Source organism: Phyllostomus hastatus, unplaced genomic scaffold (genome assembly GCF_019186645.2).
Source record: "Phyllostomus hastatus isolate PE091 unplaced genomic scaffold, TTU_PhHast_1.1 phas_scaffold_78, whole genome shotgun sequence".
Lineage (NCBI taxonomy): Eukaryota > Metazoa > Chordata > Mammalia > Chiroptera > Phyllostomidae > Phyllostomus > Phyllostomus hastatus.
The window spans coordinates 6,249,891-6,277,513 of record NW_025334041.1 but is presented as its reverse complement, the minus strand read 5'-3'; the positions used below and the strand labels follow the sequence as shown (position 1 = coordinate 6,277,513).

Here is a 27,623-nt window from a genome sequence, read left to right as displayed (position 1 = left end):
GTGCGCTGGGAAACCTCCCTCCGGATCCCGGCTCCCGGGCTGTAGGAGGTGGCTGGCTGCGCCTCACTGGGAACCAGCTCGCCTGGCGGGGCCACGTGACCCGCCGACGGGGCGGGGAAAGGCGCGCCCCGCCCCGCCCCGTCCCGCCCCGCACGCCTGCGCGCGGCTCCGGCGCTGAAATTCAAATTTGAACGGCAGCCTGAGTCCGAGTCCGACACTGGAAGCTGCGGGGAAGAGGCGAGCAGGTTGGGAAGAGTCTCCCAGCCCCGGACTCCTTGTTTTCTCCAAGTGAAACACTGACTCGGGACTCACTTTTCTTTTTCTGAATTTGAACCGCCGTCTCTCCGTCGTCTCACAATCGACACGCGAAGCCCGGGGCGATGGACCCGTTTACGGAGGTGAGAAACCTTGCGGGCGCCGCGGGACTTGACCCTTCCGGTCCCCCTACTCTCCTTTCGCTCCTCGGGGCCTACCCGGCGGAGAGCGCGTGCGCAGAGCGTGCGTGCCGCGGCCGCGGGGGCCGCCGGAAGCAGTCCGGGGTTTTTATGCTGATGAATGGCTGGGAGCAAAGTTTGCAGTCTGCCCTCAGAGGTGGTGGGGAAAGCTTCAGGTCAGCCCTGGTTATTATTGGACTGCCTCTCCCGAGTGGAGCCCTGTCCCCCCAGAGTGAGGGTGGGGTTGGACGGAACAGGTCCCACTGGAAAGAAAAGCGGGGACAACTTGTAGGGTGGGGTTGGGTGCCCGGGTGACTCACCGTTGTGTGTGCAACCGCCGCCTGGAAATGGAAATGGAATGGAATATGTTTGCGGGATTCGTGCGACCCGCAGAGGGGCTGAGTGTGCACTTAAGGGTGCTGCCCTTGGAGTGACAGAGAGATACAATAAGCTGGTCCCCGAGACCATCGCATCTGTTCCTATGAAGCCAATAGCTCCTTCAAATTCCTTGCGCAAGGATGAGGTTTCATGTCCAATTGACATGTAAATTGAAAGGAAAAGTGCTAGCCCAAAGTGTACAAATCAAAGTTAGTAGACCACGATTAAAAAAAAAACACAGTAAAGAAACCTTTTTATGTGTGTTTATGGGTAACTTCACAGCAGTGTTTACTTGGAAGTTGAATATGGATTAATTTCATCCTTACTGTGCGATTATTTCTCTAGTTTTGACTTCTTGTTGAGGACTTATGGTTCTTCCTCTTTCTTAAGGTGGTTGTGCAAGTTTCCAACGGTTATTTTTTGAATTACTGCTTAGTAGACCTAAAATAATGTCTCTTCACTAGATTAAAATGCTTAAATGCTGTGGAGAGTAGTAATTCTTTTTTTTTTTGAACTGTAACTACAATTCTGTAAGTCTAAGATATTTAGACGTTTCAACAATTAGAGTTTACTTGTTTTCAAACACAATATTTATTTTTGTTTCAAATTCCCAGTCATCTTGAGAGAAAACACATTCATTTGCTTGCCTTTTAAAAATTCTGACAAAAATCCAAAACACATTTTTGTATTAACCTCAAAGAATTGGGTTGGTCATGCACCTTGTTTTTCACTTACATTGTAGTTAAGAAGGATGTCTTTTTTTTACGTTACTTAGAATGGGATTTATTCTATTAACCTGTGTGTTCTGAATATTTGTTTTTATTCTAAGCGACTAACAGGGACAAAGCATTTTAAAAGTTGGCTGAGAGTTGTACTTCATTTTACATAAAAATGTCATCCTGAAGCAGTACAAATCTCAGTTGAAAGAAGCTTTATTTGAAAGAAAACTCATTTTATAGAGGGCTCAGAAAGATGTACTGTTTAATATGCAGGTTTGTATTATGAACAGTTAGGTCTGTTGCAGTTGGAATAAACAGCTTTGGCATCTTTTCCTTAATTGGTAATGAGTGAATTATTTGAATTGGTTCCAACCAGTAGGTGCTTAATTATAGCATTCATAACATTTTTCGCAGAGTGGAATGAACTGGCACGGTTCCTTGTCCGAAAAGCACTGGAAGTCAGTTAGAATGACTTCCTCAACCAGCGCTTCTTACCAGAATCATAGCACACAGGAACTTATCTGAGAGAGAATTTTCTCAATTTTCTCATGCCATCCTACGAGCCTAGGAGAGATTTGAACTCAAGACATTGACATCAAGGAACCAGGGCTTAATTCTCTGGGTAATGGTGGTTGAAGAAGGCCCCAGCCCTCCTAATCTCTCTTTTCCTTGGCCCTCCCTGCCGTCCCTGGGGCTTTCTGGCACGCCCTTCTCCCTGCCTCTTGTGCCTGGCCAACGCTGCTTTAGCCTCCTGCTCACTGTTGGGCCCCCCTTCTTCAGAGGGAAGATCCCCTCTCACAGGGCTTAGCTCACTTGCATTCTCCTCTCGACCTCGTGTCTGGCCAGAATGCGGAGCTTCCTGGAGGTTGTAGGCCTGTTCTTCCCTGTTCAGGGAGATGTTTCCCTAACCTTAAGCAGGTCCTGTAACACTCTGCTGAACTAATTAATATAGGAGAGAGCCATTCGGTGCAAATTATTTTACAGTCAGATAGCTACATACACGCAGTAGCTGCTGGAACATGTTAGCAATGTTTTTTATTGTAGGAAATTTCAAATCACACGAAAGTGTAACTGCTCAGGCATTCGCCACCCAGCAGCACTGTGTCCCCCACCTCTAGTCCTTCCCACTGAGTTATCTGAAAGCAAATCCTAGAGGTCGTATCATTTCCTACATAAAAATCGCCAGTGTCTTTCACAAAATGCGAAGGGCTTTAATAAAAAAAAATCAGCATGTCATTATCACCCCTGCACGAGTAACAATAGTTCCTTCATAGCAAGTCTTCTGCCAATGCTCAGATTTCCCTACTTGTCCTGAGCTTTTGCAGCCTGCTTGAATCAGACCTAGACAGGTCCATGGGGCCATGTCTTTCTAAAGTTTTTCCCGGACCAACCAGAAGTAATGACTTCACCTTAATTCGTGGACAACCCGGCAGGTTAAGCAGATGTTTATTATTAAGATCTGATATGAACTGTTAGCATTAGAAAGTCATGTTGATGGTATGGAAGTAGTTCTCTGACAATGAGTTCTTAAAAAGAGCGATAGGATTTCGTCAAAGGACAGTTTATAGCAGAGTGTGTAGGAGCCGGGCGCTGGAGCCTGGGTTTGGACTCTGCCTGCCTGCTCTTGGCTCTGTGGCCTATGGCTTGTTGCTGAACCTGCGCCTGGAGTTTTTCAGCTGGAAAACAGTAGTGAAAAACAGAACCTACCAAATAAGTTTTTTTTTTGTTTTAGGTTTTGCAAATGACATGAGTCCGTGTGTGCAAACCCTGAGAGTACTTTATATCACATCCTACGTACGCGTTCGTGAGCATTCATGATGGTGGTCGCACCATCAGGTGAATTTACCACCATAAACTTACTGCTCGTGACCTTGCTGTCACCCTCTTAGCGTGGAGATCCGCTCACCTCACGGGTGAGGGTCATCCCAGTCCAGGACCAGCCCGAGGGAGACGCAGGGCTGGGCGTGCCCCGTCAGAACTCTCTGTGCAGGAACCCTGAGAGAGAAAGGTTGCCGTGAACATGCTTTGGGAAAGCATCACTTCCTGAGATAAAAATAAACAAACATGCCGTTAATGTTTCGAACGGCGTTTTCCTTATTTTCCAGAATTAAATGGAAACCTCTGTATTGACCTAGGAGAGGGTGCCTCTGGCACACATTGGACATGACCAGTTTATTTCTGTTGTTGCGTCTACTCTGTTTAAGGAGGCAGGGGGAGCAGTGACACTTCTAGAAAAATTTGTCAGAAGTGATCAACGTGGGTGTGGCAGAAGTTGGTTAGGGGCTGTAAACTTCAGTTACCCTAGATTCCTCCCTGTGGAGTATCTTATTCCCTGGTTCTGTTAGTTATTGCAGTGCTTATTTTTTTATTCCTCTCCTCTTTGAAGAAGGAATGTGCCTTACGAACAAAAGAACCATTAAGTTCCTGATACACCGTTATAAGGAAGGGCGACCTAAATTTATTGAGCTGTTGAATTCGTATACATACATCATTTCTTTTAAATTAATAATATTTGGTACTTACTTGTTTTTATTTTACAGGTTAGGGCACTTTTTCTTGATTATCTACTTTATTTTTCATCTTGAGATTTTAGATCCAAAGTAGACACTAGAACCCTTGTGTAAGTTTGAAAGGCAAAGCCACATTCTTTCGCTGTGACCCGCGGCTCACAGTAACTGAAGCTGCTCTGACTCGCCAGGACTGGGGTGGAATGTGGGCGTGTCCTTGGTTGCAGCCTTGTCTTATCTGGGGAGTGACAGGTTTTCTGGGGGGGTGGGGAGTCACCAGACACACTTTGTGTAACTGTCACTTTTGAGATTGTGGAGGAGCTCTGTTTGGAGAAGAAAGGCTTTGTGCTTTGGAAGGCACGTGGTTCACAGATCACCCTTCAGTGACGGCGTGGAGATTTAGTGTCCCTGTGAATGAACTTGATGTTCGAAGTGGTCCCTCCAGAGGGGAGATGCCTCCCTCCCAGCGGAGCTCATGCTTCTGTTACACACTCAGAGGGATTTTTAAAAGCTGATGTTCTGTTTTAATTAAGGCAGTGAAAAGGCCAGATGGAATTTCATTTCCGAGCCGGCTCAGTGCTGTGTCTGTGCTTGCAGGGCTGTGTATGAGCTCCAGCCAGTGATCTGCGTGCCCGCCCCCAGACCCAGATGGGGGCCTGTGGGGGAAATGATTGCTTTACAGGTGTCGTGGTTTTTTTTACTTGCTGCTTCAAACAGGAGCTTCGGTGGTCAGGGCAAGGAAAGAGTAATCATGATTTTGTGGAATGGCTAGGATTTCAATGTAAAACTTTTATATTGATATTTAATTAAAGAAAACATGATGATTGTTTAGGTTTTTTTTTTTCTCTTAAGATGTGCCGTGTGTTTTCAAAGGCCTGATACGTCAGCTATCTCCTGCTGTTTACCGCCACCCCAGGTCTTAGCGGCTGCATTAGTTTTGCTGTTGTAATAAATCACCTCGGGCTTTGTGGCTCAAGATCACATGTACCTCTTCTGTAGGTCAGAAGTCTGATGGACTTGACTGGGTTAAAATCAAGATGTTGGCAGGTCTCCTTCCAGAGGCTCTAGGGGAGAATTTACTTCCTTGCCTTTTCCAGCATCCAGAGGCCATCTGCACTTCTGGGCTCCTGTCTCCTTCATCTGTGCTCACAGCCACCAGTTACATCACTCTGATCTCGGCTTCCGATGTCACGGGTCTCTGACTCGGACTTTCCTGCCGCTCCCTTTTCCCTGACAAGGGCTGTTCAGACTATGTTGGCTCACTCTGGTCTCCGGATCTCGATTATTTACTTAATCACACCAGCAAACTTCCTTTAGCTGAGCAGCATATCCGTAGGTTCAGGGCATTAGGATTTGAACATCTACGGGTGGGACCATTATCCTGCCCACTTCCCTTAGCGCCTAAAGCACCGACCACGCTGGTTCTCGAGATACGGTGTTAGGCTCACGTGGGCTGTGCTCCGCTCGGTCTCCCCAGGGGCCACGCAGGAGTCTGCAGTGACCTGGCAGGTCATCTGGGACCGGATGGGCTAACATGGCCTTACTCCCGTGTCTGGTGGTTGATGTCACCTGAGCCGGGGGGGGTCTCCAGCAGGCTCACCTGCGCTCCTTCGTGGGGGCAGTGCTCCTAGGGAGGGAGAGTGGAAACTGCAAGACCTCCGGAGGCCAGGGGTTGGAAGTCACAACACTGTGTCCCCTCTGCCACATTCATTGGTCGGAGTGTATCATGAGGCCAGCCCAGTTCAGGGGTGTGGAAGCAGATTCTGCCTGTTCATGGAAACAGAAAAAAAACCGTGCCCATTTAAAATCTTATGCCGCTAGCTACCCCCCTTTCATGTTCATATCACACCTGTAGTAATTTGGACATTGGCATGCTGCTCATTTAGCAGATCTTGACTCAAATTACGTAGGATTCCATTTTTGAAATGTATTTAACTGTTACCCTACGTGGCAACTGGTGATTTTAGAAGGCCCCTGGAGTTCTGTGCGCCTTTGACTAACCTGCGTTTTAAATGTCACACGTGTAGAAACTGCTCGAGCGCACCCGTGCCAGGCGAGAGAACCTCCAGAAGAAACTGGCAGAGAGGCCCACGGCAGCGCCCAGGTCTGGGGCTCCTGCCAAGCGGGCCCGGCAGCCGCTGGCAGAAGCGAGTAACCAGCCGTCTGGGGCGGAAGGTAAGACTGTGCGGGAAAGCAGACTCCGCCTGTTCTGAAGGAGGGGAGCCCGGGCCCTGCATCGTGCGTGTGGGAGGGTCCAGGTCCTGGGGAGACGCGAGCCAGAGCCCCTGCGGGAAGGGCCGGCCTTCTCTCCCGGTGCAGGGTGGCTGCTCGTGGGGGGCCTAGACCCTGCAGGGCTGAGGCAGGGGTTTTCTGTTTCCTGCTTTTTGTTTTTTTTAATATTATTTTTATTTATTTATTTACTTATTTATTTAAGACTTTATTTATTTTAGAGAGGGAAGGGAGGGAGAAAGAGAGAGAGAGAGAAACATCAACGTGCGGTTGCTGGGGGCCGTGGCCTGCAACCCAGGCATGTGCCCCGACTGGAAATCGAACCTGCGACACAAATATTATTTTTAAACAAATATTTCAAAATCATCGGTTGAACTTCATTTTTCTCAATCCAAGATTGTTCTTATTAACCCCCCTCACCCCCACCCAGGGAAGACAGTGCGGGTGCAGGGGAGCCCTCCTGCTGGCGTGGGGGCGGGGTCGTCTGCCCCAAGCCCTCGGGCCTGCCGATGGGACCCCTGGTGCTCGGCCGTGAAAACAGAGGCCAGGTCCCCGCCCAGGGTCTTCTGTCTTCCTGTGACATGGGTCCCTCCAGTCAGGTAGTGCGTTCCGATGGTGGGACCCGCCTTTTGATGCTTGCATGGAGGCATTTACTGTTTTACAGAAGAACTGAAATTCAAAGAACTCTGTATTTCCGGGTGGTATTGCACACTAAAGTAGAAACACTTCCACAAAATGATCGGAGTGGTTAATGGAGAGCAAACGCGCTGCAGAAGGCTGGGGAATCTCAGGATGTGCGTTCAGTGGGAGGGGTGCTGGGAAGGGCGGCCCCGCCCTCTCGCCGGGTTGCCGCCGCAATGAGGGCCCTTGGTCAGGCCAGCGGTGGAACGGCCACTTGTGAAGTTCACAGTCTCCCTTTTTTAAAATGCTGATTTTTCAGGAGACATGTGAAACTCATTCTTGGGTTGGAATAATATGCCTTATATTCAGATAGCTCCTTTTTATTGGAGAAGTTTAACAGTTTGACTTCTCTGAAAAGCAGGTGGCTGGGCTGGAGGGCCTGTAACGCCCCTGGGCCATTTCTGTGCAGACGCACTTGGACTTCCCCGTGGCCCTGAACCGCGTGACACGTTATATGTGCACCCTCAGAGTGTTCCTTGTTTCTTTTCATTCCGATTTTTTAAACCGTCAATTATGTTTTCTTAAAAAGAAATCTCACATATTAGATTTCTAAGTTACAGAAAGAAGATAGAATTATACATATTTCTTGTAAGTAAAATCTTTTAAAGGCTTGGAGGAGCAGGAGGTTTTATTAATTTGTTAAGTACTTGTGGCAGGTTGTTGGTGCTGTGAGGTAGCATGGGATTTTGAATTTCCACTCCTTTTTAATCCAGAGAAATCTTGCACAAAACCGTCACCATCAAAAAAGCGCTGCTCCGACAACACTGAAGTGGAGGTTTCTAACGTGGAAAATGAACAACCGGTTGAGCCAGCTCCTGCCGGACCTTGTTCTCCGAGTCCTGTGTCCCCTCAGGCACGGCCGCAGGCGCTAGCCCCGGCCAGCGGGTCCCCGCCCGCCACCCAGGCGTCTCTGCTCGGCCCGAGAAGAGGGCCGGACGCGGGACCGGAGGCGACGGCGGGTTCCTCGGTGAAGACGCGGATGCAGAGACTGGCAGCCCAGCGGCGCCACTGGGCTGAGCAGGAGGACGGGACGGGGAAAAACGGTAGGGATGGCGTGGCCCCTGATGTCCGGGTCAGTGAGGGTCCGCGGGCAGGGAATGCTGGGACTGTGTTTGTCGGTTCACACAAGGAGGTGCACGCTGTTGCTTTGTCTGTGCCCCGGAACCCGTCTCCTGTGAGTGGTTCGGGTGCCATCGTGTGTTTGTCAGGCGGCGGCTCTCGGGGCAGCAGATGATGGGGCTCCTGTGCTCCTGGCACCGTTAGCCCCGCTGACCTTCGGCTCTGTGTGCGAGACATCCCGCTGTGTGGGGTGGCTGAGTGAACTTGAGTGACTGGTGTGCAGTGCTGTTGAATGGGGGAGGGAGGGAGCTCTCAAAAGCAAACTGCCGAGCGCCTGCAAAGCGGGTTACTCCTCGGCCGAGGTGCCGGGAGCAGGTGGCGCGACCCCATCTGCACCCTCCCGGCCCGTGGTTGGGTGGGGAGCCTGGGGGCGGATGGGCAGCCATGCAGCAGGGCTGTTCCTTCTGTGGTCAGTTTATCTACCTCCTACCTTGTTGCAAAAAATGCCTCACAAAATATTGTCACAAAATGAGTAAATAAGGAAATCAGCGTGAAGAGAAGGAAAAAGAAAGCGAAGGCTGAGGTTAGTGTATTCATGACCCACCTTAAGTTCCCCCTCCTTGCTAGAGAGGGCTCTGAACTTGCCAGCAGCCCCTGGAAAGAGACAATCTATTGACCGCGTGACCAGTGTTTACAGGATAAAAGCAGAACTCATCACGGACCCCGAGACCCTAGAAAACTCTCCTCCCTGTGCCCTCAAAGATGGCCGTGTGCGGGCTAGTGAACAGAAGAGGTTCCGCACGAGGCCCGCGACCCGGCTCCGAGCTCGGGCCGGTGAGAGCAGCTCCGAAGGGAGTTGTGGGGCACTGTGCGGGCGGACAGCACCGAGCAGGCGGACAGCTCCGCGGCGGCAGGGCCTTCCCCAAGCAGGGGATGCTCAGCGCGGCTTTCCCGGCCGGGCTCCTGCGTGCCCATCGTCAGCGGTCAGATTGGAGTCTCTCGGGAGCGCAGCGGAGCCCTGGAGAGTGCTTTGAGTGCTTTGTCTTTTTTTTTCTTTAAAGCTGCGGCTAATTCTGATGCACAGCCAGAGTCGAGGCCAAGTGATCTGAAGAAATGGGTGGACTGCGTGGCAGTCTTCCGTAAATATCAGTTCTTTTCATAGGAATTTGGAGACCTTGGACAGCAAGGCATTTGAGATTATCCTTTCTGGCAATGATGATAATCTCAAGAGCAAACACTGTGTGAAGTGCTGGGCATTTAAAAATTTTTTTTTATTCTAATGCCAAACAGGACTGTAGTAGGTATAAGCCAGTTAAATGGTTGAGGACTTACACCGAAATGCACTGTATTTGAAGGGTTGTGTTCGGACAGAGACTAGAAGGGCAGAGCCCACTCCCAAAACAGCGTCCGCTGAGGACGGCGCTTGCTCCGAGGAGATGGTAGCGGTGCGCGCACAGGGATCGAGGGAGCGTGGGCTCAGGGGAGATTTTCTGCAGGAGTCAGGGGTGACCCAGCCGGCCTTTGAGGCACTGCTGGCTTCAGACGGCGGAGATTTTCTGGGGCAGAAGCAGCAGAACGTGTAAGAAGCACAGATACCGTGAACATAGAGTGTATAAAGTTGGTGTTCTGGTGTGCAGTGCACGTGGGAGAGAAAGAGGAGCTGCACTTGAGGCAAGCGGCAGGGTGCAGAGCCTTCGGGGGTTAGCCAGGAGGTGATGGGGAGGTGCAGGGGGAGTTCAGGGCGCCAGGTGCTTCAGAAAGCTCTCCGGGCTGCAGAGTGGGGGAGGGTTGACTCATGCAGAGATGGGACGTGGGAAGACCAGCTGGGAGGCTCGTGTCACAGTCCAGATGTGTGGTGACGAGGGCCTGCGGAGGCGAAAAGGAGAGGCTGGTGTGGGAGGGTTAGGGGAAGGAACCTGTGGGACTTGATGGCGGGATGGAGGACGAGGGGAAGGGGGGAGAGGCCACGGCACGGAGGGATGTGTGTGTTGTGCTGTGAACGTCAGGCGTGTTACTAACTAACTGTGGGCAGTTAGGAGGAGACCAGGAAAGAGGCCACAGAGACTCGGCGAGTGGAGGGCACGTCACACAGGAAGTAAGTGCAAGGCCTGCAGAGTGCGTCCTGGCATCTGGTGACAAAAGCAAACGCAACTCCCGGGCAGGTGCGGTGAGCTGAGTGGCGAGCGAATGTTGTGCAGGCGAAGAGGGGCAGTAGCTGAGAGGGGTGCACATTGATGAGACGAGGTTCGTGTCCAGTTTTAACATGAGAGGGACAGGCGCATACTCACGTGCAGAGGACACTGTGTGGACGGAGGAGGAGGGGTTGTTTGGAGCAAGATCCCTGAGGAGTTTGGGAGGGGCGGAATTGCAGCTCCAGGGGGAGGTGTGATCCTTGGACTGTAGGAGGGATGCCCTTCTGTGGTCTGAGTTTGTGGAAGAGGAAGTGTCGTGACCTTTGACTTCCCTATCAGTACATACAGTGTTTATGCTTGCAGACCCCAATCCTTCGCAGTGTAAGTGTTCCTTATTTGAGATTTATCTCCAAATGAAGATAAACCGGAAAACCTTTCTAGTCTAACCCTGTGCTACCCAGTACCATAGCCACTGGCCCTATGTACCTTTTAAGACTTGAATTAATTAAAATGAAATGACATCAAGCTTCTCCATTGCCCTGGCCGCATTTTGAGTGCTCACTGGCCACGTGTGGCTGCTGGTCACTGTACTGGACAGCCAGAGAGGACGTGGCCAGCATCACAGGAAGCTCTGTGGACAGCACTGTGGTCCAACTCATCCTTACAACCAAGAGTTCCTGGGGACCACGTGATCTTAAGTTGCGCAGCATCACAGCCCCACACATTCTAAAAATATAACCCGAGTGTGTGCTATCTTACAGCATTCAAAATCCACCAAAGGATTGGAGAAAAAATACGTGTAACGAAGTTTCATTTTTCTTTTTGATTTGGAGTATCATCTGATTTATGGTCAAACTTCAGCAGGTGGTACCTGCGTGCATGAGAGCTTTTGACTAGTTCTTGGACCTCTTCACCTCATTTAAAAATGCTCACCCAGTGGTCCTGGTGTCCCCACATGCAGGCACCTCTTGCCCACGGGTGTTCATTATTTCCCTGCAAACGTTCGCAGGTGATGTCCCCGAAAGCCCGCTCACCGCAGCCGTGCCCGCAGAGGACAAGGCGGCCTCCCCGCCCAGACCGTCGGAAGCCTCGGCGACTCCGATCGGGAGAAGGGGCCGTCTGGCCAACCTTGCTGCGGCCATTTGCTCCTGGGAAGATGATGTCAGTCACTCATCTGCAAAGCAGAGCAGCGCCCAGGGACAGCCTGGCACCACTTGTTTACCCACCGCTTCCTCTGCCAGCGGAGCATCTGCTGGGCTCAATAGCAGCAGTGTTAAGCAGGAAGCTACATGCTGCTCCCCAAGGGATGGCCATGCCTCCTGGAATAGAGGCCCGACCTCGAGAGCCGAGGGTGCGCCTTTGATCAAGGTCGCAGTTTCCAGCTCTGCGGTAAGGAAATACGTCTTCGTCTGTTTCTTTTTCTTTTTTTCCCTTCTTTCGTTTTTTGTTCTGTAAATACAATTTTAAGTACAGAAAACCTTTCCTTTTGTTATGAGTGCTAATGTATATTTATGTGCAGGTATGTGTTTTTGTAACATACCCACAGTGTTTATGTGTAGTTTTAGATTGCTGGTCTCTTAGAAAGTGGAAGTCATCAATTTGGTACCCAGTCCCCGGATAAGAGGGCGGTTAACAACCAGTGCCATTCCACGGTCTGTGATATGAACCCGTGGAGCCTCTTCTTTGTCCTCAGGGAGAACACTGAGAATCACTTTCTGCATTAGGATGCTTTGTGCGTATGCATAAGTGGGAGGCAGGAGGAGATATTTCTGGAAACTAGCAGGTGTGGTTACCAGACGGCAGTTGTCATTGGTGGGTACGGTACTTTCACTGTCTGCGTCCTTTCGAAAGGTTCCCCTGCGCATGCACAGTTTTTTAAAAAATCATAAGAAACCAAAAAAATGAAGGTGTGCTCCTGAGCATCGTCTTTCCCTGTGGGGCTGGGTTTGGGGTCAGCCATGGGCGCGGCCCCAGCCCTGCCTCAGGGTTAGCCGTGTGGCTCCCGACACGTCACTTCGTCCTGCAAACCAGGAAAGGGCTCTGGGGACGGTGACGTGAGAGAGCGTGCACGGAGCTCCGAGTGTGACTGTGACACGTTTTGTTAAAATAATCCTGACTTAGTGAAAACACAAAAAATATATAATGTGGTCTGACACAGTTACAGTTTATGAACGTACTAGTGTGATACTATGAAAGAAATTGGTTTTTAAAACAGTGAGTGACTCTGTTCCTCATGCTAAATTAGCCATCAGTATATTATGCAGACTGAACTGAATACTCTGAATTACAGTGTTTTCTTAATTATGCTCTGAATTGTAGTGTTTTCCCAGTTGGTTTTTTTTTCCCCCCAAATGTTTCTTGTGGGTTTGCTCTATCGGATAGCAAGACCGTTTTTTCAGGAGTTTACGTGAAGGCCGCGGAGCACAGAGGATTTGGGTGGTTTTGTTACGGGGCTGTGTTTAGATAGTGTGAGTTGTTGTCTACCCCAGTATTACTGCGTTTCAGAAAGCCCCCTCCCCTGTGAAGTCTGCCGCGCCCATCCCTGGTGCCAGAAGTCTCGAGGTCCAAAGTCCCGAGCGGCGTCAGAAAGCTCCGGCCCGGCCCCTGGACACCGAGGCGTTGAGGCCGGTGGGGGGGTCCGCTGTGCCCCCGACGGTTCCGCCCGAGGAAGCATTAAGCAGAGAAGGTCGTCTGCAGCCTCCGCTGAAAGACAAATCTACAACACCAGGTTATGCATTTTTTAAAAATCTGAAGTTCCTGCTGATTGTTTTCAGGGTTTCTGTTCTCAGCATTGTAGGCGTCGGTTGTGAATGGCACAGTGTTGGTTGGCCAGAGCGGGTGTCGGCTGTGTCAGAGGAGACGTCCTCAGGGGCGGCAGCTTTAGTTGAGAGACTAGACATGCACCAGCACAGACTCACCCAGACACTGGCCAGAGTGTTTCACCTGGCACATCGCAATAGCTCAAACACGCTTTTCTCTCAGAATGACTGTGCTAGGTACTTTCTTCTGCACTTTTTGGTGCTGGACAGCACACGTGCAGCTGGACGTGGTGTTGTACGGGCAGCATGGAGAAATTCTCGCCACTAGGTGTGGGGGGCAGCGCTTCTCATCATCACTGTGAAGGCGCCCCAAAAGCAAGGGGGGTGAATGTGCACGCCAGTGACCGCACCCCCAGTTGTACTGTGGTGTGTGCTGTGTGTGAGGGTGTGCACATGAGCACATACAGAGTTACCTTGTTTGTGGCGTGGACACTCACCCCCAGTGCGTGCGCCAGCACGGTGCTGGTGAGAAGCACGGGACTCAAAGCGTGGGGACAGCAATTACTCCGCACTCTGTTCTTTCTCATCGGAATTGCTTCCAAATTTTAACTTCCTGAAAACTCTTTTCTCCAGAACCCATAGTCCATCCTGAAAGGGAAGCGGACAGAGAGGTGGGGGTGGGGAATCCACTGGTTATGGGCTGAATGGAAGCCAGCCTTCAGTTTCTGGATGAGCCAAAAGGAGATTGGAAACAACAGCAAAATCCCAACACGGAGAAGGATTAGTTACTTCCAGGTTTCTACAGATTTAGGGCACAGCAAGGAATGCCTAGATAAGAAGCATCCTTTTTGTTGTTCAGGGCCTGGAAGATGTTTAATTTACATTTCTTTGTATTGTTAATGGACTCCAGGGACCTCTGAAGTCTTCACACTGTGGCTGTCATTCCAACTGCCCTTCACCTGTTCTTGCAAACCCGGTTTTACTGGGACACACCAGGCCCTTTACCACTGACTGCTCTCCTGCCTCAGAGCGGAGCCGAGTCGTGGCGGTGGCTGCACGTTCTGCAAAGCCCAGATGCTCACTGCTGGCCCTCCACAGGGGACAGGCTGCCGGTTTCTGACGCAGGCAAAGCTGCTTGGACCCTCCCGACAGGAGAGCCCGTCTCGTGGCTCTGCTCCGCTGCGCCCCACGCCGGCTTAGCTCCTGGGGTGTTACGTCAGGGTTCTTAAACGCAAGATAAAACAAGGTGGGCTGTAGACATGCAAGTAGTCGGGTTATCGTGGCCAGGACACCTGGTAGTTAAGGTATGTTATTGATGCCTACACAGTCAGTTTCCACTTGTTTGGGTTCTGATTGATCATTGTGTTTAAGGGTTTTCTAACACCCACAGTCCTTTCATTCCACCTTAAAAATAACTTTTTTTTTTTTTTAAGAACTAAGTCCTGTAATTAAATTTTAGGGCATGGAATGAAATAGTATGGTAAAAATTAAAAAAAAACCTTTAAGCCATTTTTGTATTGTTTACTTTCTGAATGAATATTCCTAGTAGATAGATTCAAAGCATTCTGGAGCTGTCCTGGGTTTTGGAGCCTTTGCCAGAGACACCCTCACGGTCACTGGTTCTGAGTCGCCTCCAAAGACGTGTGTTTTCTGTCGTTGGGGCAGGAGTCAAGCCTTTCCTGGAGCGCTTCGGAGAGCGCTGCCGAGAGCGCAGCGGAGAGAGTCCAGCCCGCCACACACCCCACCGGGCCCCCGTGGTCACGCCAAACACAAAGGCCATCCAGGAGAGGCTGCTAAAGCAAAACACATCCTCCCCCACGACCCATGTGGCTCAGCGGCTCAGGCAGGTACGGCTCACTGCCTCTGACGTCACCCACTGCGTGGTCTCGGCAGAGGGTCTGGTCTGTGCAGACCACGTTGTGCATTCTCACAGCAGTCCTTCTGACCGAGGTGAACAGTGTCTTGGGTCTCTGTATCGTGTGTTTCAAATTAGAAATATTATTGTCCTGTATTCTGTGCATATTGTGATTTTTTATCTTTTTTTAAAAAATAATAAAAAAAATTTATTCACTTATTTCAGACAGAGGGGAAGTGGGGGAGAAAGACGGAGAGAAACATCAATGTGTGGTTGCCTCTCACATGCCCCCTACTGGGAACCTGACTTGGCCAGTAACCCAGGCATGTGCCCTGACTGGGATTTGAACCGACGACCCTTTGATTCACAGGCTGGTGCTCAGTCCACTGAGCCACACCAGCCAGGGTGATTTTTTTTTTTTTATACTGGTCCCACCACCACCCCAGGGTGGTTTTTTTTAATCTTAACATTGAAGACAAGCAAAGTTAGTAGAGTTTGGATATTATTCTTAAACATGCAATCAGCTCTTCTGTAAAATAGAGCTTTTGATGGTTTCAGGAACGGGAGAAAGAACTAGCATGTCTTCGTGGCCGATTTGAAAAGGGCAATTTATGGAGTGCAGAAAAAGGCGAGAACTCAGGGAGCAAACCACTGGAAACCAAACAGGTAACACAAATGAGAAAGAAGAGTGAGCTCAGCACCAGAGCGGTGCTGGGATCTTGTGGTGGTGGTGCTGCGTGGCACACAGCTCTGCAGGTGCTTTCCTGTCCGGTTGGCTTTGCCACTGTCCCTCCCTGAGCTGCTTGCGTGTCCGTGCCAGCCCCCCTCTTCTTTTGTGACTCAGTGGAACTCTTTACCAGACTCCTGGTGGCCTATGTACATTCGGGTTTAAAGCCATTATTCTCATCATTTCATTCACCTCTGATTCCTTTCGGCATCCTACGTAGGCGCTGGTTCTACAGCATTTCTCAGAACCTGCTTCTCTCCTTAATGATCGGGTACTTCTCCCCAAACACGCTTCTTGAGATGGCCTGCAATCCTCCCCGTGACCAGATGCCTCCCAGGTTGCTCTTTGCTTCTGTGCTCCCTCCCACCCATTTCCTCCAAAGACGTGCACCAGCCTTCAGCAGATCCCAGCTTGTGAATGTAAGCTGTGTTCTGTTTCATCTGCGTGCTCACTGCGTATAATAAAGTCCTGTACTAGGATGCACTTTTAAGCTAGAAATAAGAGTTATATATAAAGTGGGCACCACGAGAAAAAGAACAATAAATGGGACCAGAATGCTCTGAGTAATACCTACCTGATTTTTTTTGTCAGTTCTCTTGCTTACCAAATGAGGTTCCCCAGAGTTCTAATCTCAGCTACGCTTTCTTCTCGCTTGCCTGGGGACATCTCTTCCCCACCCTCACCCGGCTGCAGCCCAGCACAGGAGGCTCGTGATGCCCAACTTTGCGCACACCTGTCTCCGGAGCTCCAGGCTGGCTGGCTGGTCGGGCCTCTGCTCTCACCGCTGTCTCGTCCCCACGCGGCGTCCGTCTCCCATCGGGGCTTCCCCTGTGCCCCGTCATTGAAAACAGTCCGGAGGTTCCCCCTTGACTCCTTCCTCTGACACTGTGTCTTCCCGCCTCCTGGCCGCTAGCACGCACAAGCTTGTGTGCACACGCGCACACACAAACACACACAGATGCAGTGGCACGTTTTCTAAATCTGTCACCAGGCTGCCTTGTCCTGGGGGTTTTCCCGTGCCGTCACCTTAATCACGGACATCGCTTTGTGTGTGTGTGACGCCCTGTGTCTAGCCGGGCTACTTCTCTCTAGTGCATCTCTCCACGGCTGCCAGAGAAGTATTTTTAAGAGACAAGTATTCATGTAGTCACTTGCTTAACATCCTGGAGGGCTTCCCATAGCTCTCACCAGAAAGCTGTCAGGGTGCTTGGCTTGGCCCCCAGGGTCATTCAGAACCCACCTCCTCCCGTGTGCGTCCGTCTGGTCACGCAGGCCGTGTGCGGTTTCTCACACGGGCCCATCTTGTCCGATCTCCTCGCCTCTGCCTCGCTGCTCTCTCTGCGTGAGTGTCTCCGTGGCCAGCTCCTGCTTCCCGTGAATAGGTCAGAGTTGAATCTGCTCTGGGCATCCTCACTCGGCCCTTTTCCCAAGGAACCCCCCCCCTTTTTTCCCGCCACATCACTCTGTATTCTCCTCACCTGGAATATTTACCTCCCTGTGATTGTTGCCTCTGCCGTGCGCCGCTGTCTCCACGAGCCGTGTCCGTCTCTGTGCCGGCCTGGCTCCCGGCAGGAGCTCAGCGCGTTTGTGTCTGAGGGGAGGGTTCAATGTGCTCTGCTTTCACGCCAGCAAACTGCAGGCTGCCGTCTGTCCTCTTGAAACCGGACCAGCTGTCTTGACTGCCCGCCCGTCCTCCTGTCTCGCTCTGCCTCCTGTTCACGCACACTCTCCCAGCAGAGCAGACGCTGCTTGGTGCTTTTTCTCCCCTGACGTCCCTCCACTGTCCGCCCACGGACCCCTTCCTTTATCACATGCGCCAGTGATCTTCAGTGGTCGGTGTTCGGGTGTTGAACTTGACCTGCTAGCAGCATCTGACATTGCTGGTCGCTCTTCTGTTGGAAGCCCCGCCTTCATTTGGTTGCCAGTATATCACGGTCTGGTGGTTAGGCCACTTCATGCCAAATAATTCCTGCCAAACCTGTGGGCTTCCGCCCCAGATGGACGCACGTACGCACTCGAACAGGAACAGGGGGCTCAAGGGTCTCCCCTCGCTTAAAGCTCCTCTGTGTTACCCACCCACAGAGGGAGCAGCCAGGGAGGTGGCAGGGACAGACAGTCGAGTGTCGCGGTACTGCAGTGCAGGGAAGAGAGAGCCTTTCAGAAGGAAGGGGCAGTCGGTATGGTCAGGGTTGCCTGTCCAGTGCGGGCGGGACCGGGACCCCTGGTGTGAAATAAGGAGCTTGTTGTGACTCGGCAAGAGCGGTCTGAGGGAGGTGAGGCCGGAGCATGGGGAGCGGGTGGGGGGCCGGCTGGGCGGGGCGGGGAGGCAGTGTGGGTTTGGTTCCCAGGGGGTGGGGTGGGGAGTAGGTGGTGGCTGGCAGCAGGTGAGGATGTGATGACTGGTTTATGCTTGTTTTGTTGCCCTGAGGAGACTCCAGTCTGTTTTGGCGTTGATGGGAAGGACCTCGTAGAAAGTGAGAGGTTGCAGGGAGAGGTTACCCAGCCGGGCTTGTCTAAAGCTGAGCCCTTGCCTCCGGGCCCCGCGGTTCTCCGAGCTGGGAATGACCGGGCGTGGGAGCCAGCGCCGAGGGCCCTTCCCCACGCGCGGCCTGTTCTGTTCCGATGGAGCGTACGTAGGCCGGTGACCCTGGTCTGTTTCATTTAGTAACTCGTAAAAAGACAAACATCTCCCGTTTTGAGAAATAACATTTATCTCTTCATTTGCTTTTTGCAGGAAATTCACTGTCAGAACACTCCCCTCCAGAAGCCTCAGGTTGTTCCAAATACCCCGTCACTCCCAGCAGCAGGAGGGGACAGGCGACCAGACACCAGGACAGAGACGGAGAGGGGGGCAGAGCCCCGGATGCCAGGAGGACCTCCCCGTGCAGAGCCTGCAGGTCGGTGTCTCCTCCTGGTTTCACTGAGCGCGCCGCCGTCGGTCGCGGTCGCGGAGCTTCGGGGCTTGGATGGGAGGTCGGGGTGCTGCCGGGGTGTCAGAGGGCGGATGCGATTCCTCCTTCCCACCCACTTTTTCTCTCTGGCTGCGCGACGTGCTTCTTCCTAATTCCCTTTCCAGTGTAAGTACTCATTCTCTTGACGAGGAGAGTGTAAGTGACTATGACTTCTTTTTGGAGAAAAACGTGGTGATATCTACTGAATTGTAAGGGGCGCATGATCTTTGATGGAGCTCCTCTGCACGTGTGTGTAGGGCGAATTCTTTGAACTCGGGTGCGAAGAGGCACCGTGTACGGAGAGAGGAACCGTACGTAGCACTGCTTGTTCATTGTGATGAGATTGAAACGCCCCGGATGCCCCTCAGTGGGAGACTCTAAGTAAATTTTATGCTAAATCCATGTAATCAAGTACTATGTGGCTGCCTAAAAGATTAAGGTAGCTCTGTATGTAATGACGTTTAATACATCATTGACCCTTAGAGACATATCCTTTAATTTTTAGACCGGGGTAAAAACATGTTACTAAAACTTAACCATCTAACAGTTTTTAAGTGCACAGTTCATTGGTGGTAAGAATAGTCACACTGTGGAGGAGCAGATCTCCAGAATGTTCTCGTGGGGCAAAACAGGACCTCTAGACATTAAGCAACAAACCCCCCGTGACCCCGTCTCAACCCCTGGGAGCCACCACTCTGCCCTCGGTTTCTGCGACTCGAACTACTTTGGAGACCCCCTACAAGTGGTGTTTGTCGTTCTGAGACGAGCTCATTCAGTGGGGCAGAGTGTCCTGGAGGTTCCTCTGTGCCGTGGCCCGTGACAGAGCGTCCTTCCTCCCACGGCGGGACCACAGTCGGCTGTGGGCACGTGCCGCATCTGGCTGTCCGCTGCCTGGCGTGGGCCCCTGTGGGCCGCCGCTGCCGCCGCGCTGGGCCGTCGTGAACAGCGCTGCCGTGAGCACGGGGCGCAGATACGCGCCCGAGACCCTGTTCTCCGTTCCTCCTCCGGACTTGCCCGGGGGTGGCAGTGCTGCGCTGTGGAGCCGCTCGGTGCGGGGTGTTTTGAGCAGCCCTCATACTGATTCCCACAGCGTCCCACCGTTCGCTTTATCGTCTCTCCAGCAGCGCCCAGGGGTGGCGGCTTCTCCCCGCGCCGGCCAGCGCCTGTGCTTTCCTGGTTTTTTGGTGGTAGCCATCCTGACGGTGTGAGGCGCTCCATCGTTTGTGATTTCGATTTGCGTTTCTCTTATGATTAGTCACGTCGAGCATCTTTTCAATACTTGTGGGCTGTTTGTTATAGTGTCTTTGGAGAAACGTCTCTTCAAGCCCTTTGCCCGTATTTTTTTTAATCTGGTTGGTTATTGGAAATTGTTGTTGTGGAGTTGTAGGAGCGTTACACGTTTCTACAGTTCACAGATATTTTTTCTCATTCAACAGGGTGCCTTTTCCGTTCTGCGGACTGTGCCCTTTGACGCATGGGAGGTTTGAATTGGACGTGGTGCCGGTTGTCTGTTTTCGCTTTTGATGCCTGGGCTTCTGGTGCCACGCCCAAGAAACCATTGCCAAGTCCATTGCCATGAAGGCTTTTTTCTGTTTCTTCCTAGAAGTTTTATAGTTTTCTAGAAGTTTTGCATTTAGTTCTTTAATCCATTTAGAGTTAGTTTTTGTATAAGGTGTCAGAGAAGCACCCAACTTCATTCTTTTGCATGTGGATATTCAGTTTTTCTAATATCACTTGTTGAAGAAAATTTTCCCCTTGAAACACCTTGGAAGCCTTGTCAAAGGTCATTTGACCGTATATGCGAGGTTTTATCTCTGGGCTCTCTATCCTGCCCCATTGGTGTTTGGCCCTTGCTTTATGCTAGTACTGTACTGTTTTAATTAGTTTTGTTCTATAATATGTTTTAAAATCAGGAAATACTAGTCTTTTAACTTTGTTCTTTTTCAGAATTATTTTGGATATTCAGGGTCCCTTGAAGTTTCGTATGAATTTTAGGATGGATTTTTCCATTCCTCCAGAAATACCCTCGGGATTTTGATAGGAATTACATTGACTCTGTGGATGGCTCAGGTAGTGCTGACATCTTAACGATGCTGAGTCTTCTGTGCGTGGACATGGGACGCGGCAACATTGTTTCCAGTGCGTGAACGTGGTGGGATATCTTTCTATCGGTCGTGTCTCTCATCCGTGCTTGTAGAGTTCGTGTGCATGTCTGTCACTGATGTAAATGGAAGTGTTTTCTTCATTTCCTTTTCAGATTGTTCACTGTTGGTGTGTAGAAATGCAGCTGCTTTTTGTGCTGATTTTGTGTTGATTTTGTGTCCTGCATCTTTGCTGAATTTGTCTATTAGTTCTAACAGGTTTTTCTGGAACCTCTATCGCTTTCTATGTACAAGGCCATGTCATCTGTGCACAGGGATCATCTTACTTTTTCTCTTCAAACTTGAATCCTTTTCATTATTTATTTATTTGTTTGTTTGTTGCTTCCTGCTGTGACGAGGACTTGCAGAGCTCTGCTGAGCAGACGTGGTGAGAGGCGTGGCCTCGGCTTGTTCCCGGTCTGAGGGGAGGGGCTTCTGGTCTCCACAGTGAGAACACTGCTCGCGGTGCGTGGGCTTTCCACGCATACAGGCGCTTTCCCGCTGTTGCTCGTTTTTCCGAGTGTTTGCTGGCACGTTTTTAAAAAGTGAGAAACAGCGCGGAACAGCATGTGAGTGTGATCGCCTTCCGATACGATGGAAGGATCCACACATGCACACGCGTGCGCACACACACACACACACACACACACACGCACGTGTGGGTGGGAGGACCGGAGGAGCAGACAGTGACCTGCTGACGCTGGCGTCCCTGTCCCCCGGCGGGAGAGAGATGGGACGGGTGTTTGGGGTGCTCTCCATCCGTCTCCAGGTGAGAAATGTGGTTTTATAATCAGAAAGAAAGATGCATGAGAGTCTGTAACCGAAACAGTCTGGGTTCTTGTATATATTAATGTGGTGTTTCCTAAACCTCTTCTAGGTTTCACTGAGTGTGCAATGACGAAGTCTAGCCCTTTGAAAATCACCTTGTTTTTAGAGGAGGAGAAGTCTTTAAAAGTAGCGTCAGACCCAAAGGCCGCGCAGCAGAAAGGTTGGCTGTTGTTCTCTATTTCTTGTTAACACTGAGCATGTCATAAGAAACAGTGTGTTGGTAGAAGCACTTGATCAGCTACACAGCGTTCTGTGTTTCTGAACGGCTGGTGGTTTCTTTTAAACCCAGACGTGCTCCAGCTCCCACAAAGGCCGAGCACTGCTAATGGTCACCGTTAGGCCACAGCCCTCGCGACAGTGTGAGCGACAGTGTGAGCGAGGCCAGCTCACGCCTGTCAGGGGCGGGGCGCGTGCCCCCCTCTGTGCCCCACCTGTGCTGCGAGCGGGTCAGGGGCCCCAGGTGACGTTAGTCCTTTCCCACTGGGGACTGCTGTCTCAGGGCAGCTCTAACAGCAGAAACCGTTATGTGAAAGGAGGATTTTTGTGAGTCTGGAGCTTTTGGCTGCTATCCTGAGTTCTTTTTTTTTTTTTTTTTTTAATAATCTAGTTCTTTTTTTTTTTTTAAGATTTTTATTTATTTATTTTTAGAGAGGGAAGAGAGGGAGAAAGAGAGAGAGAAACATCAATGTGCGGTTGCTGGGGGCCGTGGCCTGCAACCCAGGCAGGTGCCCTGACTGGGAATCGAACCTGCGATGCTTTGGTTCGCAGCCGAGCTCAATCCACTGAGCTACGCCAGCCAGGGCCTGAGTTCTTAATAGTCTTTCTGACACTTAAAGCATCGAATCAGCTTCTGCTGGTTGCATTTTTGTTGCGTAGAAAATGTCACCAGAAATTTGGAAATTATTTTGGTTTCATATATTTGTAAATCTCATTATTATTTTTTGTTTGGGAGTGCTTTTCATTAGGGCTTTTCCCCTGTTTATTTAGTCAGCATATGAATATTACATGTTCTCGGCTACCCCATGAAATTTTAAAGGTCTGAATCACATTGCTCGCTTACCGGAATCTTTTCAGAAGTGGTACGTGAAATTGAGATGAGCGTGGACGACGATGACGATATCAATAGTTCAAAGGTGATCAATGACATCTTCGGTGATGTCCTCTTGGAGGAGGGCGAACTGGACGTGGCGAAGAGCCAGGAGGAGGGGGACGGAGCGGCGGCCGAGGGCAGCGAAGACCAGGAGGACGCGCTGAACATCTCCTCCATGTCCCTGCTGGCTCCCCTGGTGCAGACGGTCGGTGTGGGGAGCCCCGAGGTGAGCACGGGCTGGGTGCAAACGGGCCGGGGCGGAAAGGAGCCCGTGGGAGTGGGGTCTCCTTTTGGTTTCATGGGGGCCTGGGGAGTTAGCACCCTGTAGCCGGGGGGATTTTGCAAACCCGATGTTCAGTCTCTTAAAAGAGACCTTAAAACTCTTCGGTGGTTTTCTGTGGACCTTAGATGAAATCCAAACTACCGAGGCTTCAAAAGCCTGACATTTGGGCCCAAGTCCTGGCTCTGCCATTTCCTGATGTTTACTGGTCAGATCGTAATCACCTCCCCACCACAGCTCGCTCAGCTGTTTGTGAGGGTCAGAGTAGTGTCCGTGCCGTGGGGTTGATGTGGGCATTCAGACGCCTCAGCGCATTGGTGTTTAGCACCACACAGATAACCAACACTTATGGAGAACGAACTATGTTATTAGCTATCACTCTACGTTGAGTAGCTGCAGCTTTGTTTGCAAATTGGTTCAGTTAGAAATATTTTTAGTTTTTTTATTTATTGATTTTTAGGGAGAGAGAGAGAGAAACACCAATTTGTTGTTCCATATATATATATATATATATATATATATATACACATATATACGTATATACATACGTATATGTATATATGTGTGTGTGTGTGTGTATATATATATATATATACACATATACGTATGTATATACGTATATATATATATATGCATTCATTGTTACCCCTTGTATGTGCCCTGACCGGGGCTTGAACCTGCAACCTTGGCATACTGGGACAACACTCCAACCAACTGAGGTCCTTGGCCAGGGCCAATTAGAAATATTTTTAAGGAGGGTTATGAGTGTAGTTTTTAGCTGTCTTTCCATTTTTATTTACTTACTTTTTAGGGACTTACTTTAGTTTGCCTTGTTTTTACGATGAATCGCTTAACTTGTTGGATTTTTATTTCCTAATAATAGAGAATTCATTCAGTTCCTCAGAATTATCACTTAGAATCAGTGTCATCTGTACAAATACCCGCTGTGCTTCCTTGCAGGGTTCAGTTTCCTCGCCTGGACCGAAACTGAAAGACGGCAGCACCAGCGATGAGAGTCCGAAGCCCGGCAAGTTCCAGAGGACCCGGGTGCCGCGGGCGGAGTCCGGAGACAGCCTCGGCTCCGAGGACCGGGACCTCCTTTACAGGTGGGGCTTTCGGGGGGGCCTTCGCCCCTCAGGGCCGTGGTGGCTCAGAGCGGTGCAGCGGGCTGTGGTCTTTATAGTTACGACGTTATGAGTGATCAACTTGCATAGAGCTTCGGAATAACTTCTGTCAGCCCGCCTCTCACCCAATGGCACTGTCCGTTCCGGGGAAGTGTCCGGCCGCTGGGCTTCAGTGTCAGTGCCCGGCTCTGCCGAGATGTTCGGCGAGTGGCGGTGTTTCGTGCGGGGCTGGGTTTCTAGCTGTGTACTGTGTCCCGCAGCATCGACGCCTACAGATCTCAGAGAATCAAGGAGACGGACCGCCCTTCGATAAAGCAGGTGATTGTCCGGAAGGAAGATGCTGCTTCCAAATCGGAGGGGAAAAAGAATGCCGAAGAAAAGGCTGCCTTTCCTTGTCAAGTTAACGTCAAACAGAAAACTCAGGTATGTCCTTCTGGGCATGGGGGTGCGGGCGTGGGGGTGCGGGGTGTTCCTGCCCGAGGCGGGGCTCCTGGGGGACAAGGTCCCCCCAACCCCGCCTTGCTCACCGCCGTGCCCTGGGCCACCGAACTGCATCCGGGGTCACTCCAGAGTTCAGTTTAATTTGCAAAGGGTCCTCTTTCTTAGAAAAGTTGGAAGCTTGTTGGATACTGTCGACATGTTTGTTTGTGCACGTGTTTGTACGTGTCCTCGAAGTGTTAGCTATGAATTAAATGATGATGAAACGTGAAATTTATTTTGCTCGCAGAGTTTCTTTTACTCTGAGGAAAACTTTAAAAAAAATTACAACATGCATGTAATTTAAATAAAACGAATCAGATCCTCCTTAATCTTGACTGTGTTGGACACAGTCCCGGCTATAATTTCAGTGAGTATCAGTTGCAAGTCTTTTCGTAAGGAAGAACGATTACAGTGTAATTACTGCAGTGTGTTGAATGTCTTTGGTGCACAGCCTGGAACTCGAACCGTGAAACTGGGCCGTTTTGACTTTCTGGGAATTACGGACAGTGTTGGGTCAGCTGGGTTATAGATAATTAGAGCGTCCGCACAGTGAAAGTGGTGCCTGGAGCCTGAGTCCCCCCTCCTCTCTCGGCCCCCCCCCCAGGAACTCAACAACGAGATCAACCTGCAGCAGACGGTGATCTACCAGGCCAGCCAGGCCCTGAACTGCTGCGTGGACGAGGGCCACGGCAAGGGCTCCCTGGAGGAGGCCGAGGCGGAGAGGCTGCTTCTGATCGCAAGTGCGTGCCGCACGCCGGGAACAGCGCCCCCCCCTCCCCAACCCCAGTTTCAGACCAGGAGAAACGCTCATTTCAGAGAAAGGGCCTTTGCTGATATAGTCTGTCTTAGTTGTTTTATGTTTTGCTGTTTCTAATAAGGTCGGCGGACACCCTGGGTGTACAATGAGATGCAGCGTGCGTGACAGGGCGGAGGAAACTGGAATGCAGTGGAGGGAATGTGGTTGTGAGAGTGTGCTAAGAATGAACTCAGGAATGTGTTTGCACCCCCACACACACACACACACACACACACGCTCACACTGTCTCTGACCCTGTCGTGTGTGTACGTGTGGTGGTGGATGGTGCGCACGTTAGAGTGGAAGGATCGCACCCCACACGAGAACTGACGGAGAGTCGAAGCGCTCAGTTACAGGGACTTGCTGAGCAGAACAGTGATGGAGGTTTCCCCCAGGTGCCCGCCACCTGTCCCTAGAGAGAAGGTTACTGAGTTCGTCTTTGGTCCCATGTGCAGTCGCCACAGAGTATATTGGTCTCATTTAGAAGCAGCTGCATTGTCAGTGTTCGAAATAGTAACTTGCCTATCCTCACGCAGCTGAGAAGAGAGCGCTTCTGATCGACGAGCTGAATAAACTGAAGAACGGGGGGCCCCAGAGGAAGCACAGGGCCGCTCCCGTGGCCCAGGGTGCGTTCGCCCCGTCCAGAGGGTCGGTCACTTTGTCGGAGATCCGGCTGCCCCTGAAGGCGGACTTCGTCTGCAGCACAGCTCTGAAACCAGGTACGGCGGTGCTTGCCCTGGCGTGTCTGTTTGGCCTCCTGGTGTAGGTTATGGTCAGATCGGCGCAGACGGGGACGCGTGGGGGGCGGGCATGAGGAAGGATGCGGAGCTCGTATCCTGGGCCTGTGGTTCCTTCTGTGAGCGCGTGTGTGAAGATGACCGAGGAAATCCCATGCGTGGGCCACTGATCCGCACAGTCACAGACGTGGCCCTGCCCGAAAGTAAGGCTAGTTGAACGTTGTTTTGAACGTAAACTGTTTTCCTGAGGGGAGGTGCCCTGACACAGCAGCCAGTCAACGTGCGTTAATCAGTGTTATCGTGAGAAGTATTCAGGGCGTCTGAAGGAACTCACTCTACTCCCTCCGATCTCCGTGAGACTCATCCCGTTGCAGAGATGCATCCTGCAAGTCGTGAGCGACTGCCCGTGGGAGTGAGGAGCCCCACGCTGGAGACACTGCTACTGCCATTCTCTTCCCTCTGCCCCTCTAGATGGGGGCAAGTCAACTTGTCTAAACTGTGCAGTCTCCTAAACGTCACTGATGAGCAGAGGGTGTGAAGGGGACCGTGGCACCAGGCCCTGAGGACAGGGCAGGATAATTAGAGCAAGCTGGAGAAAATGAAGTTTTGGACCTTTATAGAGGTTTCTTTGAAGTTTCGTGTGAGACATTCTCTCAGAGAGAAAGGAGGGCTGGACGTGGGAGAGGAGTGGATTTCAGGTGCAGGGAGAGCACGGAGCGGAGCCCTCTGCGAGTCGGAGCCATCCGGCAGCAACGAGGTGGCCTGCGTGCTGGGCCTCGCAGTCGTCTGGTGCCGGCGGGCGCGGGCAGAGGGCGTCGGGGGTTCAGGGCGCGCCTTCGGACCTGTGGTCAGTAAATGACAGGTGGTTCGTGTTTGCATCAGAATGTTTCTATGACTTGCACAGAAACATAAGTGTTTCAGTCTCAGTTTTGCAATATAATAGTATACACTCAGGTATGTACTATTAGCTAGAGAATTTGGGGTCAATAGGTAAAATTTGAAGTCAGCAGAAACTGAGGAGTGTGGAGAGAAGTTTTGTTAATTCGTGTAATAGGAAGAGACGTCGGTGAAGCTTATTCCAGAGTTATGGCCATCTGCTTTCATCTTACCTTTTCTTGTCTAAAAAACTGATTTCAGAATTGTTCAAAAAATTGTAGATCAATCGTTGTAGTGCTACTTTATTCCCTTGGTCTTCCAGAATGCTGATGATCTAAATCCGGTTTTGCTTGTGCTTACTACGGGATGCGGTTACTTCTTGCAGACGCAGCAAATCACTATTTCCTAATCATACTGAAGGCAGGAGCCGAAAACATGGTGGCCACCCCCTTAGCGAGCGCTGCGGGCTCCCTCAACGGCGATGCTCTGATGTTCCCGACCACGTACGCTCTGTGAGTGCCCGGGCCTCGGCGGGCAGACACCCTTTCCCCCTGGTGGTCGGATGGGCCCGAGTGCACGGGGGCGTTGACGGCCTGAGACGTGCGGGGTGTTCAGTCTCTCACACGGACAGACCACTCACGTTCAGTTGGCTTAACTCTTCTGTTCCTGATGTCTCCTTCCACGGAGCAGCACGTGGCTTCCACGGGACCGTAGGCGTGTAATGTCTGGGAGTGTTTTCCAACTGTGCGCGCGTGCGTGCGTGCGTGTGTGTGTGTGTGTAAAATATTGATCATAATTTTCTAGCCATGCCTTAAGTCTCCTAATGCACTTAATATTCAG

At 51.1% G+C, this 27,623-nt stretch overlaps 1 protein-coding gene across 2 annotated transcripts in view; it reads left to right on the top strand.

Moving 5' to 3' along the window:
- The window catches only part of ANLN (anillin actin binding protein), a 47,446-nt gene continuing 19,823 nt past the window's right edge, over positions 1 to 27,623 (top strand). Inside the window, exons 1-15 of one of the 2 annotated variants that reach the window (XM_045828577.1) lie at positions 1 to 398; positions 6,066 to 6,213; positions 7,662 to 7,991; positions 11,149 to 11,528; positions 12,645 to 12,867; positions 14,564 to 14,745; positions 15,312 to 15,419; positions 18,215 to 18,377; positions 21,450 to 21,560; positions 22,475 to 22,716; positions 23,731 to 23,876; positions 24,155 to 24,317; positions 24,979 to 25,114; positions 25,707 to 25,889; positions 27,169 to 27,295. In XM_045828577.1, the coding sequence (XP_045684533.1) occupies positions 381 to 398; positions 6,066 to 6,213; positions 7,662 to 7,991; positions 11,149 to 11,528; positions 12,645 to 12,867; positions 14,564 to 14,745; positions 15,312 to 15,419; positions 18,215 to 18,377; positions 21,450 to 21,560; positions 22,475 to 22,716; positions 23,731 to 23,876; positions 24,155 to 24,317; positions 24,979 to 25,114; positions 25,707 to 25,889; positions 27,169 to 27,295 (2,660 nt within the window). In that variant the 5' untranslated portion in view covers positions 1 to 380. The remainder of the gene's footprint in view (positions 399 to 6,065; positions 6,214 to 7,661; positions 7,992 to 11,148; positions 11,529 to 12,644; positions 12,868 to 14,563; positions 14,746 to 15,311; positions 15,420 to 18,214; positions 18,378 to 21,449; positions 21,561 to 22,474; positions 22,717 to 23,730; positions 23,877 to 24,154; positions 24,318 to 24,978; positions 25,115 to 25,706; positions 25,890 to 27,168; positions 27,296 to 27,623) is intronic. The other variant, XM_045828578.1, reaches the window with a different exon arrangement.